General features: G+C 40.3%; 1 protein-coding gene across 2 annotated transcripts; it reads left to right on the top strand.

The window, feature by feature from the left end:
* Nucleotides 1–2564: 2564 nt before the first annotated feature.
* Nucleotides 2565–17863, top strand: LOC134797585 (2-hydroxyacyl-CoA lyase 1). 2 transcript variants are annotated; one of them, XM_063769869.1, is made up of 12 exons: nucleotides 2565–2698; nucleotides 2877–2986; nucleotides 3500–3641; nucleotides 5064–5221; nucleotides 6737–6883; nucleotides 8106–8325; nucleotides 10722–10882; nucleotides 11683–11868; nucleotides 14251–14436; nucleotides 15132–15234; nucleotides 15674–15806; nucleotides 17238–17863. In XM_063769869.1, exons 2-12 carry the CDS (start codon nucleotides 2939–2941, stop codon nucleotides 17455–17457), a joined length of 1704 nt encoding a protein of 567 aa, XP_063625939.1. In that variant the 5' UTR covers nucleotides 2565–2698; nucleotides 2877–2938; the 3' UTR covers nucleotides 17458–17863. The 2 variants fall into 2 exon arrangements, with proteins under 2 accessions (XP_063625939.1, XP_063625938.1); XM_063769868.1 differs by lacking the exon at nucleotides 2565–2698 and having other exon boundaries at nucleotides 2767–2986.
* The last annotated feature ends 364 nt before the right edge of the window (nucleotides 17864–18227 follow it).

The raw sequence follows: 18227 nt of genomic DNA, 5'->3' as shown, positions 1-18227 counted from the left end.
ACTATAGTTCGTTTTATTTAGCATTAGAAAGAACTTGAAAGAAGGTATTCGATCTTGCCATGTCTTTTAATTGAAAAACGCTTTTTAAAAATCAGTAACTATTACTTATGGAAGCAGAAGAATATAAATGATCGTATTAGATTAATAATTGTTACATATTTGCCGTAACTTATTTTTAAAATGTGTTTTTCAATTAAAAGACACATCAAGATTACTTATTTCAAATGCTAAAAAAAACGAACTATAGTTTGGAAAAGTGATAGAACCGTAATGGCTCCTCTACACGATGGGCCAACGCCGGCCAATCCAAGGGACGCATTTATGCGTTAGAGGGAGCAAGTGATATTGCTATCTCATTCTACCGCATGGCTGCGTCCCTTGGAGTGTCCGGCGTTGGCCCATCGTGTAGAGGAGCCATAACAGACTGCCGCACCGCACCGCGACCTTTGTGCGCCGCACGCATAAGTGAGAGCGAGAAAGAGGTTACTGTAGTAGTAGTAGTAGTAGTATAGTAGTGTGGTAGTCTGTTACGGTTAATAGAGAGACATGACTACGGTACGCTGCGGAGCGTTAACGATTGGCACGTTGGCAACGCGCCCTGATGGTCTAATCATGGTCTAATATGAAAAAAATCATGAAAATAGTGCTTAAAAAACTCAATCAAATCAAATTAAAACTAACTTGATCAGTTAAGCCGTTTATGAGTTATCGCTAAAAGTCTTCCCTTCTTATTTTAATTAAAAGCCTGGCAACCCTTATTTGTGACCGGATTTTCGCAGGCAACCCTATACTATTGTATTTGCAATAAAATTACCATCAGTTTGATGTATAATTCAAGCGTCATACAGATGAGTGCAATTATCGATATAAAATCACCTCTTTAAACACGGCAACCACATAATAGTGACCGGAAAAAGATAGGCAACTTAGATGATTTATGTTGTACAAGTTGTATATTTTCCATTGAAACTTATTTCGTTCGTCAGACAAATCGGTGAAATTTGCCGAAAAAAAATTTTTTTTTTTTAATTTATTAAAAATAGTCTTGACCATATTTCTTTAGGCCCCATTCGCACGACAGCTTAAAAAGCGTTGCGTTAAAACCCGACGTTGGCGCTTTTTTACCGTTTCCAATATTTGTGTTCATATGAACGCTTAAAAATCACTTGTGAGTCGTACTGCCTCGTACGCATCTCAGAAAAGCCATACTTTTTTGCTATTACTACATTTACTACTAATATAGCTAGAATATTTCAGGAATTTGTAAGCATAAGTTAACATTTTTAAGGTGAAACTAATAATAATTTTGACGATTGACACCAAAAATTGACACTTGACAGCCAACTGACAGCAGCGCCGGCGCTTTTTCAACGCTTGTGAGAACAGATACACGGATTTCCGTATGGTCTATTCAATTTGACGCCAACGCTCAACGCCGAAAATCGAACAGTGCTCGATAAAAAAGCGCCGCGCTTAAAAACCGCCTTCGTGTGAATGCATACATGGTTATCCATTTGTGTCATTCAAACGCTTTTTTAACGCGCGTTGAAAAAGCTGCCGTGCGAACGGGGCCTTAGGCAACCCTATTTATTTATGTTCTGGAACATATTTTGTTTCATATTTTCATAGTTTCATCCGTCAGACAAATTGGTGAAGGTCGACCATATATGTGGGATCTCCTACTATCAGCTACCAAGTTTCTGGATCCAGTAATAATAGTAATAGTACCTATTGTACCTGACACACTAACTAGAGAGATTTGGTTGTTACCCAAATAGTACAATGGACGTCAAATATAGTTATATGTTTTACAAGGGGGCAAAGTTGTTGTTTAACCGCTCGTGCTAATATTGATACTCGAAAAATGGAATCTTGAGCGTTGCGAGGGTTTCAAAGCACAATGTCTGATAAAGTCAGAAATATTGACGACCGGTCTGGCCTAGTGGATAGTGACCCTGTCTGCTAAGCCGATGGTCCTGGGTTCGAATCCCAGTAAGGGCATTTATTTGTGTGATGAACACTAATATTTGTTCCTGAGTCATGGTTGTTTTCTATGTATATAAGTATGTATTTATCTATACAAGTATGTATATCGTCGCCTAGTACCCATAGTACAAGCTTTGCTTAGTTTGGGGCTAGGTTTGATCTGTGTAAGATGTCCCCTAATATTTATTTATTTATTATTTATTTATTAACAAAGTGCGGCCCGCGTCAACTTACTCATCGTTAACTACGCTACTAAAACTACGCAAAAAAAGGTTACCGACCGCTGATTTAGAGTATAGAACACCTTAGCCTTACTACATTTTTTAAATGTTTTTTTTTTAGGATCCGAGGCCGTATCGCGAAAAACTAAAATCGAAATTTCTGTTTCTGTCTCTCTTTCACGCTATAATATATATAAGAGCAATAGAGAGGCAAATAACTAAATTTCGATTTCGGTTTTCGCGGTAAGTTCACTGCTGTCAAAGTGACAGTCTTCACAGTCTGACAGATATGATAACACTAACAATAAACTTGCCGATTCCGATACTGGTGATAAGACTGATAAGCTTAATTTAACAAACTAAGTTCAATTTTGATTAAATTCGTAGCATGATAATGTTGAGATAAGAAATAATATTATCCCACTACGCAGAGTTTATTATTGTCTGATACGCCGACCGGGTTGTAAATCGTATCGCTAGCGCTGTCAAAAGTAAGTTTGTTGTGACATGATTAAACTGTGATAATATAGCTTTTCACGACGTGTTGTTATTCCAATGTTATTCAGTTTAACGAGTGCTTTGTCATTTTGTTTTGGGTTACCTAAATATAGCGTGTGTTTTTGTACCGCTCCTTGGATTTTTTTTGTGAGTCTGTAAATATGTTTTTAGGTCGTCTAGCACAAGTTACTTTAAGAAAATCAATTCAGGTTTCCCCAAAGTTAAGCAGAAGTATGGTGACTGACGGGAATACTATATTAGCCGAAAGTTTAAAGAAACAGGTAAGTTTCAATGCCATTTTTTACTATTAATTTGTTATTTTACTAAGCTATTACTTATGAGGAAATCTTAAAGAAAGGTTAGTTTTGTCTTAACAATGGACTTTGTCCATAATCATAAAAAAAGTCGTGTTGTTTGTTACTAGGTAGTCATTCTTGTTATCAAGAAGTGTTACCTACATACCTATAATAAGCAAGTGTTCTTTCACTTAAATGCAACACATGATATAAAATTATTTTTTGATGTAAGTTCCTACTCTATACTTTATTATAAGTTAGTTAGTTATTACTTATTACGCAGTTTTAAAAATGAATCTAGCGTACTAGGTAGTATTCCATCATCTATAAGTATAATCAGTTCCTTTGAAAGCATTACTGGTGAATGAGACAAATAACTGTATTTAAAGCTACTTCAGAGGAAACCCACAGCAATTTGTTTTAATTCCACTGCAAAGACTAAAAACTAGTATAAAATCTACTGAGGAAGCAATTAATGTTATGTCTACGTAATTTCAGGGTGTAGAATATGTATTTGGTATTGTGGGTATACCCGTAATAGAGACCGCAATGGCGTTCCAAATGGCGGGGCTCAAGTATATTGGAATGCGCAATGAACAGGCTGCCGCTTATGCTGCACAGGCTATTGGATATCTCACAGGTACAAGATTTTGATTGAATGTGATTTCTAATGTTTTTTAAACCTTATCTATGTAAGAATTTCAAAGTTATCATAATTATTCATGATAATTAAAGATAGCCATTGATTGATTTAAACTGTATATTATTATCCAAAATATAATATTGTACTTAGTGGTGGGAAAATGCCGATGACAGGGTCGAGTGGAGAAAACGAGGGGAGGCCCTTGCCCAGCAGTGGGACACCAAAGTAGACTAATAAAATAAAAAAATCTTAGTTATGTTTCTAGAGTTAGTTACTTCTTTAACACATTCGACACCGCGTACCCGACTCTCGGGCACTCGTAAACTTTACTCAGATGCCGACATACCCGCTAGTCGGGCAAGAGCTATAAACCTACACGCGATGCCGAAGTGCCCGACAGGCGGGCAAGCATTGCATCTTCACTACCTCAGGGCTGCCACTGCCACTAACAGAAAAAATTGTAAGTCTTCTGATTATTATGTGGTCGAAAAGTTGGTACAGTTGATTATTATATTTTATTACTTCACTTTGTATTTTTATTTACTTTACCTAATGCGATTACAAAATAAAAATTCTTATTAGTTGGTTACGTGAAATTGCATACACGGGTATGTATCAGTAGGAGTTAGAATTAGGAGAAGAACAAAACGGGGAGCCTAAACAGATGAGACAGCAGATTTAATTTTATCCACGTACTTATACGAAAGTTACTTGGCACAGCCCTGAGCGTCCGCCGCTTGCCCGACTAGCGGGTTCGCGGCGTGCGGCATTGAGTTGCACGTCGTTGCCCGACTAGCGAGTACTGTCGGTTTCTGGGGTATTGTTTGAAATTTTGCCTGGTTGCGAAAGTGTTAAAGTCTTGCCGTCATGTACAGTCAGCTGCAGAGAGAGGTGACCCCCTGCATAAAAATTTGGGTGCAGGAGGGTCACCTCTCTTTGCAGCTGTCTGTACCTACATATTATCTTAGTTTGACTACAATTTCATGTCTCTCTCTCAATTGCTTAAAGGTTACCTGGAAGAGGCCCACATGTTGTACACATTTACTGTATTCTCTCTCTGTTATGTACCTACCTACTTGTTTTGTGCATTAGTGTTTACTACTACTACTACTATTATATGTATATTATTTATTAATTAGGTTGTTTCTGCTCATTAGACTATGTATGAATACTTACACAGTTCAGGCTTGCTTTACTACCAGAGGCAAAAGGCATGGCATGGTACAGGATATTTCTCATCTCATATTGATATTAAGAGATGAATTTTGGTATTGCATCTTTACAATAAAATAGTAAAATACATGTTAGAAACTTCCAAAGGATGCATTATTGGATGATAATTGATGAGAATATCTTTTGGGACTGCAGATAATTTTGATTGAACACCTTTTTTTAAATGTGAATAACTCTGATCTACAGGAAAGCCAGGAGTATGTCTGGCGGTGTCCGGTCCAGGACTGCTGCACTGTGTCGGTGGCATGGCCAACGCACAGGTGAATGCGTGGCCGATGCTGGTCATTGCTGGCTCCTGTGCAGAGGACCATGAGGGCATTGGAGGATTCCAGGAGTGGCCACAGGTATAATAAGTGTTCCATGAACAAAGTTTTGTACGGAATACTAAAAATGTAGTAAATGTACGAGTACTACATAGTAAAAACTGTATTTGATAGAAAATGTTTCAAGATTTTCTGTTTTTCTCCAAATCTTACAGAATAACAGGAATAATATCACTATTTTACAAAATAGGACCTATCCTCCTTAGGCCTAGAAGCAATTGTTTTGTTATTGAATATGGAACCCTTAGTTACATATTAAAAGTTCGGAATAGATTGTGGAATATGTTCAATAATTTGTATGCAGGGTCTTAGGAAGTTATGTGAGTGTTACACTAGGTACCTATCAAATATGCATATCAAGTTGATTTGTAAATTATTATTCACAATGACGGGACGTAATCGTGTAAAATTGAAAGTTTAAATCAGTGATTTGTAAATTAACCTTTAAACAGAACGATAATCGTGCCTTTAGGTGGTAACCAGAAGGACAGATATGATAAAGTATTTCTATAGTTATTGATTTAGATTAGTGTTATCTAATAGATAACATAATATTACACAATGAATGTACAAATGAGCAATGTTGGGAATATGTTTCGTATTTTAAATAGCATGGTATACTTTTATGCATGCAAACTGATAATCTAACTCAAATTACCTTTATAGGAATAATTTTCCACCTGATTTTGAACTTTATTTAAAAGTGATAGAGTTCAACTTTGCACCACCCTTTTATGCCTTATAAAGGGTTAAACCTTTATAGTTGAATGTTATCACAAACGTCGGACTATAGGGGGCAGTTTGAGGGCAAGGTAAGGTTTACAAAAAAATCTTAACTTACGAGTATTATAATGTACCTAGTATTTGTAACATAGTTAATTAAATTAGTTACCCGTTATCATTTATTCATCTTTAATGTGTAAATACTCTTTGAAGTGATGACTGGGTAGCCCACTGAAGTGGCCACTTAAAAAACAAATAAATAGCTGACATGCGTCATTATGACTGTTGTTCATACTTATATTTGGAATTTCACATTATAAATACTAGGTACCAAATACTAAGTACAAATACTGGAAAGTGAATCGATTGATTTGCGAACTTTACCTATCATTCTGACATGCCACGAAAATGCCCGCTGGAGTCCGACGTAATGAGTTATGTTAATGTCAGAAATATTTAGGCAAGCAAGAACTTTTCTTACTATAAGTGAGTGTAAGTTAAGTCTATAGGCAGCTTAAAGCTGATATGTGTACGTACATCAATGTCCACTTGTGTTTTGCAGTGAAATATATTATTTAGCAACACCATCAGCATCACAAACCACCATCACCACTTTTGATTGCAGATTTAAGAGTCACAAGAAGAAGAGTTACGCTCTCATTTTAAAACGACATGCAAATTTATAATCATTCGTTCAACAATCATTTAACATGAAATTTGGCAAATTATATGTCTGGCATTAGTTTCTTAACGTAGCGCCGCAGTATATGGGTACTGAACTCTTTTTCACTTGAATAATGTATGGCACCTCAGGTAGACTCGTCGCGGCTGTACTGCAAGTACGTAGCGCGGCCGCCGTCGGCGCGCCTCATCCCGCTGCACGTGGAGAAGGCCGTGCGCCTCGCCAGCGCCGGCCGGCCCGGCGCCGCCTACCTCGACATGCCCGGCACGCTGCTGCTGGTGAGTGTACATGTGTCAGGTGGACTCGCCTGTACAGTCAGTACGTATGCTCCGTCCACGTGGAGAAGGCCGTGCGCCTCGCCAGCGCCGGCCGGCCCGGCGCCGCCTACCTCGACATGCCCGGCACGCTGCTGCTGGTGAGTGTACATGTGTCAGGTGGACTCGCCTGTACAGTCAGTACGTATGCTCCGTCCACGTGGAGAAGGCCGTGCGCCTCGCCAGCGCCGGCCGGCCCGGCGCCGCCTACCTCGACATGCCCGGCACGCTGCTGCTGGTGAGTGTACATGTGTCAGGTGGACTCGCCTGTACAGTCAGTACGTATGCTCCGTCCACGTGGAGAAGGCCGTGCGCCTCGCTAGCGCCGGCCGGCCCGGCGCCGCCTACCTCGACATGCCCGGCACGCTGCTGCTGGTGAGTGTACATGTGTCAGGTGGACTCGCCTGTACAGTCAGTACGTATGCTCCGTCCACGTGGAGAAGGCCGTGCGCCTCGCCAGCGCCGGCCGGCCCGGCGCCGCCTACCTCGACATGCCCGGCACGCTGCTGCTGGTGAGTGTACATGTGTCAGGTGGACTCGCCTGTACAGTCAGTACGTATGCTCCGTCCACGTGGAGAAGGCCGTGCGCCTCGCCAGCGCCGGCCGGCCCGGCGCCGCCTGCCTCGACATGCCCGGCACCTTGCTTTTGGTAAGCTCTTAATTGCTGGAAACAGTAGAAACACATGTTGTGTTGTGTCAAGGAACTTCCTTCTAGACTGAACTTATCTGATATAAAAGCAGGTGTGCGAAACTCCTCCCTTCGGGCAAACTCGGCTCCGTTCGGCTCAGCATTCCTCCGAGCAATTATTAGGGTTGACACAACCTGACATCCCTTTGCGTGCACGACCACAGATAAGATAATGGCTTGAATTTTGACAACCCTAAATAGGCGAAAGGGATAGTTCCATATATTAGAAAGGGACAGCATGAATCGACCCTGAACCGCTGTCAAACTTCGGTTTTGTAGGAAGTTTCCTTTCTGTACGGTAGTACTATTATTTATTCTGTGATAAAAGACACTTTTATAGAAGCGTGCGTCGAAAAGTCAAAAGCCGGGATGATTAGAAGTGAAAGAACCACCACGATTTTCACGAATTATTGTAGAAATATCCAATCCTGGAACTTCTGCGTAGCATTTCTTTACCGAAAGGATAAGACATAATATTTCTATCACTTCTACTTTTAGAGCGAAGTTGAAGAAGAAAAAGTACCCGAACTCTACAACGCAGATCCCGTCAAGCTAGCCCACCCCGACCCGGCGTTAGTAGCTCGCGCGGCCGAGTTACTCGCCAAAGCTGAGCGACCTCTGGTCATCGTAGGCAAGGGAGCCGCCTACGCCCGAGCTGAGAACGCGCTACGAAAACTTGTGGCTGACACCGGGCTACCCTTCCTGCCTACTCCCATGGGTAAGTCACTAGTGAAGATAGCGGAGCTGTCAAATATCATTTTCATTTTTTCATTTCATTTCATTTAATCCATTGTTCTCATGCTCATCAGTACAATAGGTCTTACATTTTAGTCTTCGTAGGTGCATGACACCCTGCTAGGGTATACAATACAGGACATGTTACTTAATAACTAAACTTAATAACTAAATAAAATTTACAATTACAGTAATTATAATAGCAAAGTAAATGATTTAAACTTTAAAGTAATTATCATGCAATACTAGGTTTAAACTAAATTCAAACACTAGATTACCTACTTGATGTCAATTAATTTTATACAAAAAAGAAAATGTAAATGTATATGTTATTAATAAATTGATTGATTAATATTTGAGGAATATTTAATAGATAAGGCGTTCTACGCATTTGATGAATTTATGAATACAAACAATGTTATATGTGATTATTGAAATGAGATACTTATTATTGTTAATATAAAATAGACATAAGATGTAAATATGTATAATAAAATTGACATGTAACTTACGTTATGAATAAAGAAACTGAACTGAACTGAAACTGATTGAAAAAAATAATAATAATAATGTTTTATGTCATGTCATCTTCTAAAAATTCGTCTATGGTATAATAACATTTCTCGATAAGCATCTTCCTTAATTTATTTTTAAATAACTTAATGTCGCTTAATTGTTTAACAGTCTCGGGGATTTTATTCATTATGTGGACACATCGATAGAAGGGACCATTTTTAACTATGGCAAGCTTGCTAGGCGGTAAGATGATATGATTTTTTCGTCTACTCTCAGGTTTGAATACTTCCGTTCCGTTAAATAAATATGGGTGGTTCCTGACAAATACTGCTGCCTCCATAATATACATAGAGGGTAGTGTTAATATTTTATGGTCTCTAAAATGCTGTCGACAACTATTTGGAATGCGCGTATTGGTCAGAATGCGGACGCACTTTTTTTGCATAACAAATAGTTGGTGAGCATCGGTGCTCGCACCCCACAGGACTACGCCGTAACTCAGCCAGGCGTGCGCGTACGCATAATAAGCCGTCATGGCAGATTCTAAATTTGTATTTATTTTTAAAACACTAAGGGCATATACAAACTTTGCCAGTTTTGATTTTATATTTTGGATGTGCGATTTCCAGTTTATGCCGGAGTCTAGTTTAATGCCTAGTAATTTAAACTCAGTGACTTCTTCAATTGGGCTGTCATTGATATCTAAGTGCAAGTGCAACGGTTTCTTCTGAGTAGGTTTAAACTGAATTACTTTTGTCTTTGTTAGGTTAATGTCTAAATTGTGTTCATGTAGCCAGGTGGTGACCAGGCTAATGGTTTCTAGTAGGCGCGTGTTGCATTCCGCACTATCACCACAACTTAATAATATTGACACGTCGTCTGCAAACATAACGCACTGCGTATCAATATTTTTAGGTAAGTCGTTGATGTATGCTAAAAACAGCAGGCAACCGAGCACACTCCCCTGAGGTATGGAGCATGAGGTATGCCGCATTCGCGAAGTGATTATATGCGTTTATTCATCATAGTCATCTGTGTCATATTTAGTTGATTCTTATGCTCTAAATCAGCGGTCGGCAACCAGCGGCCGCAAGCCTCCCTGGCTATTTTGTATGTAATATTGACAAATGACAATGTCTGATAAAGTCATAAATATTAACAAAGTGCGTCCCGCGTCCACTTCGTTAACTGCTATGTGGCCCTTGGCTGCTAAAAGGTTGCCGACCGCTGCTCTAAATGCTCTGCTGAATCGGAATGTTACCGATACTGGGTTATACCTGCCTACTGCCATGGATTAGTCTCTAGCAAAGCAAGCAAATCAAAAGCAAAAAGCAAAATTTAGCAAAGCTAGTTGCAGGGTCGTACTACCCATTTACCCGCGAGAGCTTTAGTTATTGTTGGCAAGTGGTTGGCAAAGTTGCCGCCTATACTTATGCATAGGACACACTTGAAAAGTAACAACAGATTCTGGGTTGTCATTGCTAACTACTCCCATCGCTCTGCTCTGACACTAGTGAAGTTAACAAGGTCGGCTAAGTCGATTTTTTGACCCAAACTGAACGATCTGTAATACTTATAAATATTTGACTGTAATGAAAATAAATTATTTTACACCATGCATGAAATAAAGCACCAGAAGGATAATAGAAAAACGTAGACAGCAGTTATTTTTAGACACAATTTCTATTTTCAATACCCGTATAAAACTATAAAAGGTAATTTGATTGTGACGTCAAATGCTATGTGATGCTAGTGAAATTCCATAGTAGCAAAATCGTTTTGACAGTTCGAAAAAAGAAACTGATTTGACTAGTAGTCAAATACCCTATTGATAGAACTCACCCTAATGTTACCGTCCCTCAGGTAAAGGCGTAGTGCCGGACACCTCCGCGCAGTGCGTGTCCACCGCTCGCACACAAGCTCTTCTCAAAGCTGACGTCATACTACTGCTCGGCGCGCGGCTCAACTGGATGCTGCACTTCGGCCAAACCCCACGCTTCGACCCCAAAGTCAAAATCATTCAGGTACATATACATACATACATACATATAATCACGCCTATTTCCCGGAGGGGTAGGCAGAGACCACGGATTTCCACTTGCTACGATCCTGACATACCTCTTTCGCTTCCTTCACTTTCATAACATTCCTCATACACGCTCACCGGTTTAGGGTGGAAGGGTTGACCTGGCCTTTCTTCAGGTCTACCCCTTCCAAGTCCCACTTCCACTTCTCCCTTATACACTCTCTTTGTTAGCCTTCTTTCACTTATTCTTTCCACATGTCCAAACCATCTCAAGATACCTGTCTCAATTCAGGCATTCAATCATTATCTGTACCTAGGTGCAGTCGCCATCAGACATATCGGAGCGGCTAAGGTGCATTGTCAAGACTAACGCCTAAGTGCTAAGTGCTTCTTCAGATATTGTGAACACCTTGGCCGCTCCGATATATCTGATGGCGTCCCTACTTCAGTGTCCACTTCTGATAGTGGGTGTGACTGAGAATGCCCACGGTCCACTTATAGATTGTACTGTGTCAAATAAGGTATTTCAGTTAGAGGCGTCATAATTGGTATACTTCTGAAACACATTCAGTTAATAGAACTTCAGTGTCAATTCTTGAAAGCAATTTCACAGCTACAGAAATGCAAGGTCAGGAATGGTTCCAAAAAGTTAGAAAAATTCTCGGAGAATTCAGGAAAATTTCATAAAATATATAGTTTCCATTTTGGGAATAGAAAATTTTGTTAAGCCTCAGAAATTACTTCATGTGGAAATTTCACACATCAGTATTCACAGCTAAAAGACACATACACTTTTAGGTGGACATCAGCCCTGAAGAGTTCCACAACAGCGTGAAATCAGAAGTGGCAGTGCACTCGGACATCCAGCCGTTCGTGGAAGCGCTGTCGGCTAAACTGAAAGAGAAGAAGTGCTCGCTGTCTCCCTCGCACGCCTGGTGGCAGGCTCTTGCACAGAAGCAAAAGGCTAACACGGAGTTCGTCGCGGTAAGGATTTACTCCCTTATTCATAAACGCGCTACAAACCTCGATTAGCTAATAATCGTTTTTGTCTTTATCTGTCATTTTGACTTATGTATTTGTAAGAAAGGGATAAAACATAATTTAACTAAATCAGGCGCGTAAAGTTTTATGAATAAGGTTTAAACTCAATCATTTAGTCAGTTGTGATTTAAGTGATTGCACTTATGGCTATAGGTATTGACCTATAGCAAAAATTGCTAACGAGAAATTTATGAGATGAAAAATACAATGACATTGTCTTTGAAATTATGCTTAGGTATATCAATTATTGATATAACGTTTCCACGGATCGTCAAACAAGGATATGCTACCAAGTCGCAACTTCTCAAGCCTACTATGCTCGCGAACATCGAATTTTTTTCATCTCCCTCTCTAGAATACGCAATAATTCGAGCGATAGATAAGCAGATACTGAAATTTCGATGTTTACGGTAGGCCGCTTATTAAGGTTACTGTGTGAATATTGTGCGATGGGTGGTCGATGCGATAGTCCCATTAGGATATTAAAATAAAACATATAACCGTAATAACAATAACAATATATTTATATCATTTGCATAATGATTAAGTTATTTATAATTAATCTCAGAGAAAAAAGTAAACTAGATATGCACTTGAGAGTCTTTAGACTTATGGCTTCCTGAAGTTCCAACCTCTGCAGTCGCCTTATCCTTTTCCAATGCTTTTTTTTCCTTCAAAGTGGGTTCCACGTGCTCTTCAAATGACGAATGATTATTCTCCACCCACTCGACAAACTCCTTAGACAATTTCACAGCAATGCGTATCATCAGTTGACAGTCGATATCCCCTTTGTGTGCGTCTTCAGGCTTACATTTCAGCACTCTTTCGTATATGTCGATCAATTTGTAGCTTTTTGAAGGTTTATTTTTCTTTTCACCCCATGGAAATCCGTTATTTTTCTTTACTCTATCAGCCTTCGCCTGTCTTAGGTTTTCCAAGCGTTTTTTACTTCCTTCTAATGAATCATCTAGATTGGAATTAGCAAGTTGGACTGTGGTATTTTCTATGGCCGCATCAATACCTCCAGATTGCTTTTCTAATATGTCATAGAAGCCATAAAAGGTATCCGCACACATGACATCTTTTGAAAATTTCTTGCCTTTTAGATGTCTTTTTAATATCGGGAAATCAAAGTTGAACCCATTGTGAGCGATCAAATATACAGGCTCCGTTAAAATGCCAAGAAAGTTGTCTATTAACTCGAAACATTCGTCAAAAGATTTTTCTGGTTTCAGTTCGGCGATTTCGAAGCCTCCATTCAGTAGCTCTTCTAGGCCTGGGTTGAAGCAGAGCGTAAGTTTGAGTTGGACTCTTGGAACAGGAGGCGTGTTTTGATGCCCAAAGTCGTCGTCTTCGTTCAAAAACTCGTAAAATTCTCCGGAATCTATGAGGTTGTCTCTTCTGACCGCCGCCATGCTTAATTCTGTTATATATTTTATATTTTTGTCTTTGGGATCGTTGACAGTCCCTAAGTCCATGAATACGTACGTAGCGTTTGATGCCATTGTTTAAACTGATACTGTTTACAAGTTTTGCTGCGACCAGACTTGCAATACATAGACCATCTAAAGCGCTAAAAATAAAATAACAATCTTGTATATCAGAAAACATGTATCTGTTCGAAATTGAGACCTAGCCCATTGTGTTAGGGTTTAGAGTCGCACGGAGTTGGTATTGAGATATGGCCTTTTAGCTAAAAATATTGCAAATGAGGTCATCGTGCTATGCGTCATTCCCGCGAGTGGATCACCCGGGCAGTCAAGTACGCATGATAAGGTGTGTGTTTTGTTTTAGACCTTATGTCTGGGAAGAAGAGTTCAATATTGTATAAAAAAATTAAACTCGGCATGTATGCAGGAGGATAATGATTGCAAAATAATGTGAAAATATTGTAAAGCAACTACGGAAGCTAGTATTTTCAAAATCTTTATTTCATTCAATTCTTTACGAAATTACAAAGATTTGTTATTTTTTTTACCGGCACTATAAATAAGTTTAATGACAAAAAAATACTTTCTAGAATAATATATACCTAGGTATATAACCGCCGACTAGATGTATAACAAAACTCACAATCACTCCCCTTGATGGTATGGTAACGACCCATCGCCTTATCATTATCAGCATGGTTCCATATGTAACGTGTTACGCTCCGCTTGCTTTTACCTACCTGATTTCGCAATACATGATACAAATTTGCAACATATTGATAAAAATATTAAACAAGCTTTTCATAAACCACAATTTAATTTTATTCACGCAACGCAACTTTAAACACTTGTAGTATCTCAGTAAAGCGGCTTAAGCATATCATTTATTTCCCAGGCTCAAGCCAACGACGTGTCAACTCCACTAAACTACTTCGCGGTGTTCAAGGCGGTACAAGAAGCCATTCCCAAAGACTCCATCATCGTCAGCGAGGGCGCCAATACGATGGACATCGGGCGAGGCCTGCTGCTCAACGACTTGCCGCGGCATCGTCTCGATGCTGGCACCTTCGGCACCATGGGGGTACATCAACCAAAATTATTTCATCATCATCTTTTTTATGCTTCTTTCTTTATGTTTGGTAATACCAAAGAGAATTTAGACTAGAGCATCATCTTTTCGAGCGATGGCGCCATACCTTCGGCCTACTCTCGAGTAGATGGCGATAATTTTAATCAACCAAAATTCTTTCATAAATTTTTTTATGTTTTTCTTCTTTCTTTATGTTTGGTAATACCAAAGAGAATTTAGAATAGAGCATCATCTTTTCGAGCGATGGCGCTATACCTTTGGCCTAGTCTCGAGTAGATGATGATACTTTTTGACATTTAACAAATTTAACACACGTCGGCGTGGCGTTTTTAACCTTTTGAACGCCAAACGGCGCATCCATTTGCCGTGCCACTGACGCCAAGGGGTTAAAATTTAGTTTTGTGAATAAATAATGCCAACCTAAAAGTGGGGTGATTTTCAGTACATATTCATCAAAAAACGATCGACGTCAAATGCCGTCTTTGGCGCCGTTGTCACGATTTTGCGTTGACGTCAATTGCCGTCTGTGGCGTTCAAAAGGTTAAAGTGTTAATCATTTGTGTCGAAAGATGGCAGTAATTGCACTGACTACATAATTTACTTTGACAATATTCCTCCATTTCAAATTCTCTTTGGTAATACTGCTAGATTTATATGCCTTCAATAATCGAATGATGTTTTGTCAGGTGGGCCCCGGGTTCGCGGTGGCGGCGGCGCAGTGGTGCCGCGACCACTCGCCCGGCAAGCGCGTCGTCTGCGTCGAGGGTGACTCCGCCTTCGGCTTCTCGGGTCAGATGCTTTCCATATTGTACTAGATACTAACCAAGATTACATACTTAATTGAACTTTATGCCTTTTATAATAAGGTCCACCGATGGACAGTTAAGAGTTGCTATTTGTACGAATACGTCGTCAAAACTTACGTTTATTATTTATTGAAATTGCGTTATATGGGTAAACTGTATGTCACCCAGCAGCTGATGTTAGAAAATTCCAAAATTTACTTTGCAGTGCGATTCGAGGACTGGCCCCTTGAGCCTTAGGTATTTCAAGGCAGCAATGGCGACTTTCCTACAAAAATAGGACCCAATGACTTTAAACGGAAAATCATTGGGTAGCTTGCCCATCTAATCTTTTTTGTACGTAACATACAGGTCGAGGGAGTTTAGGTACTACTAATAGCAGATAAATTACACTGGGTCTTATAGATTTATTTAATACTGTGCAGGAATGGAAATCGAGACGATGTTCCGCTACAAGCTGCCCGTGATCATCATCATCGTCAACAATAACGGTATCTACAGCGGCTTCGACAAGGAGGTCATGGCCGACATCCAGTCTGGCGGCGACCCCGCGCAGACGTAAGTTCCAACGACCTAGAATAATTAGAAGAAGAGGAAACAACCAAACATTCTCCTAGACCAGGGGCTCCCAACCCCGGCCCGCGACGCGTTCCAATCCAGCCCGCCGACACCCAAAGCGAGGGCCCACTGTCCGGCCCGCGGGAGCCAGGCTCCAGGGGTTCAGCATTTTTTGAGAGTGGAACTGTTCCTAACAGCAGCAACCTGACACCCTCCTGGCCCGCGCGAAAGTTTCTGAGGGGCAATATGGCCCTCAGGTAAAAAAGTTTGGAGACCCCAGTCCTAGACCACAGTATAATAAAGAGTACTAACGTACAGTATGGACACTCCCTGCCTCCCGTTGGAAGTGCCGCCCACCCGCTCTCGGTTACCTCACAGTTACCGGCTGGCAAGGACGCAACGACGCGGTGCGCAGAGCGGAGGCCACGTAAAATATTCAAATATTAAACAAATATTTACAAAACCTATCAGATCACACTGAAAACAACACAATACCTATATGAACAAAAAATCATGTTTTCAACTTACGTAATATTTTGGTGGCCTGAATTTCCTTACAAAAATTTTGTTACTTCGTTTATACTGATTCAAAATAGGAAACTATTGTATAAATCGAGCTTAGATACCCACCTTACAACATAATACGATTCTTATTTCTTCCTAATTCGCGCAATGAGTTTTGAGTCATTGAGGTCATCGAACTTGACAACAAAATGGCGGAAACCCTAGCACGTCTTATCTCACTCACACAAGCATGGTACGCGTTCACCTACACGAACTTAGACTGTGTGCGTAGGAACGTGTTTGTTTCATACATTTGATCGCCAGTGTCCGGGGTGTGCCTAGACTGTGAACAGGTAGAAATATACAGGAGCAAAATACCTAGGGATTCCGTGCACACTGAAGGAGGCTGTTAGCAACCTGAAGACCTTGCTAGGTTTCGTGGAGGAGCTGGGGTGGTTAGAGTAGACTACCTCGTTTCACGCAAAATAGGCAGAGTTGATGTCGATTTGCTGAAAATGCCCAGAATAACTAACTAAACTAGAAGTTTGACTGGATCTCAAAAATCACCCCAAGTGTGTTGTGCCGCTAGTGAGTAAACTGTACAGTAGGCAGTTTGACAACGCCAAATATTGTAATGCCGCGCAAGAAATTTTGTCATTAAATTTATTTTAGCCAATCAATAATGAAATGCCTCGTGTATTAGGTATCTATATCGGCACCAGAGTTAAGGTCACGCACGCAACATGTCATAAACATACCTATAATGACAGAGGAATTATGCAATTGGACTTATTTTTCGTGAGTCGAACTACATATACCTAATACTTCTATGGGTTTTACTCACGTCACTATGCGCGATATGTTTTATACGAAATCTGCATCTGCAATTGGGTTATATATTGTCTCACGTTTATCTTGTTATTCCAGCACTCCGCCGACCGCGCTCAGCGTGCAAGTCCGCTACGAGAAGATGATGGAGATGTTCGGCGAGACGGGCCACCTGTGCCGGACCGTGCCGGAGATCCAGCAGGCCATCAAGGCCGCCGCCGCCGTCACCGACCGGCCCAGCATCATCAACATACTCATCAACCCCGCCAGCAGCAGGAAACCGCAGGCCTTCAACTGGCTTACGGAGTCTAAGCTGTAAACGTTCGAGGAAGACTGATAACTAACATACCTGCTGTAATAGGCACAAAGACCCATTGATTGTACTATACATATGTTACGTCTAAGAAATAAAAAACCGGCAAAGTGCGAGTCTGACTCGCGCACGAAGGGTTCCGTACCATTACGCAAAAAAGGGCAAAAAAATCACGTTGTATGAGAGCCCCATTTAAATATTTATTATATTCTGTTTTTAGTATTTGTTGTTATAGCGGCAACAGCAATACGTCATCTGTGAAAATTTCAACTGCCTAGATATCACGGTTCATGAGATACAGGCGTGACAGACAGACAGACGGACAGCGGAGTCTTAGTAATAGGGTCCCGTTTTTACCCTTGGGTACGGAACCCTAAAAATCGTGCCCACCAAGCTCCGCAAATTTTTCTTAAGTCTATATATATCTAGATATAACCGCAAATTTTTCTTAAGTCTATATATATCTAGATATATATAGACTTAAGAAAAATTTGCGGAGCTTGGTGGGCACGATTTTTAGGGTTCCGTACCCAAGGGTAAAAACGGGACCCTATTACTAAGACTCCGCTGTCCGTCTGTCTGTCTGTCACGCCTGTATCTACTACTAGTACGATCTATGAATCTTTGATAGCTAGTTATTCGCAAGCATGATGAAAACAGTATGTGTAATTATCCAATTTAATGCACGATTTATGGAATATCTGGGTTGGATATTAGAATTAAATATTGAAATCAGAAAATATTAATATAGTACTTTAGAATCACATGTGGTACGG

Source organism: Cydia splendana, chromosome 15, assembly GCF_910591565.1.
Source record: "Cydia splendana chromosome 15, ilCydSple1.2, whole genome shotgun sequence".
In the NCBI taxonomy this organism is placed as follows: Eukaryota; Metazoa; Arthropoda; class Insecta; order Lepidoptera; family Tortricidae; genus Cydia; species Cydia splendana.
The sequence above is the reverse complement of the archived record's forward strand: the minus strand, read 5'-3'. Positions and strand labels throughout refer to the sequence as shown.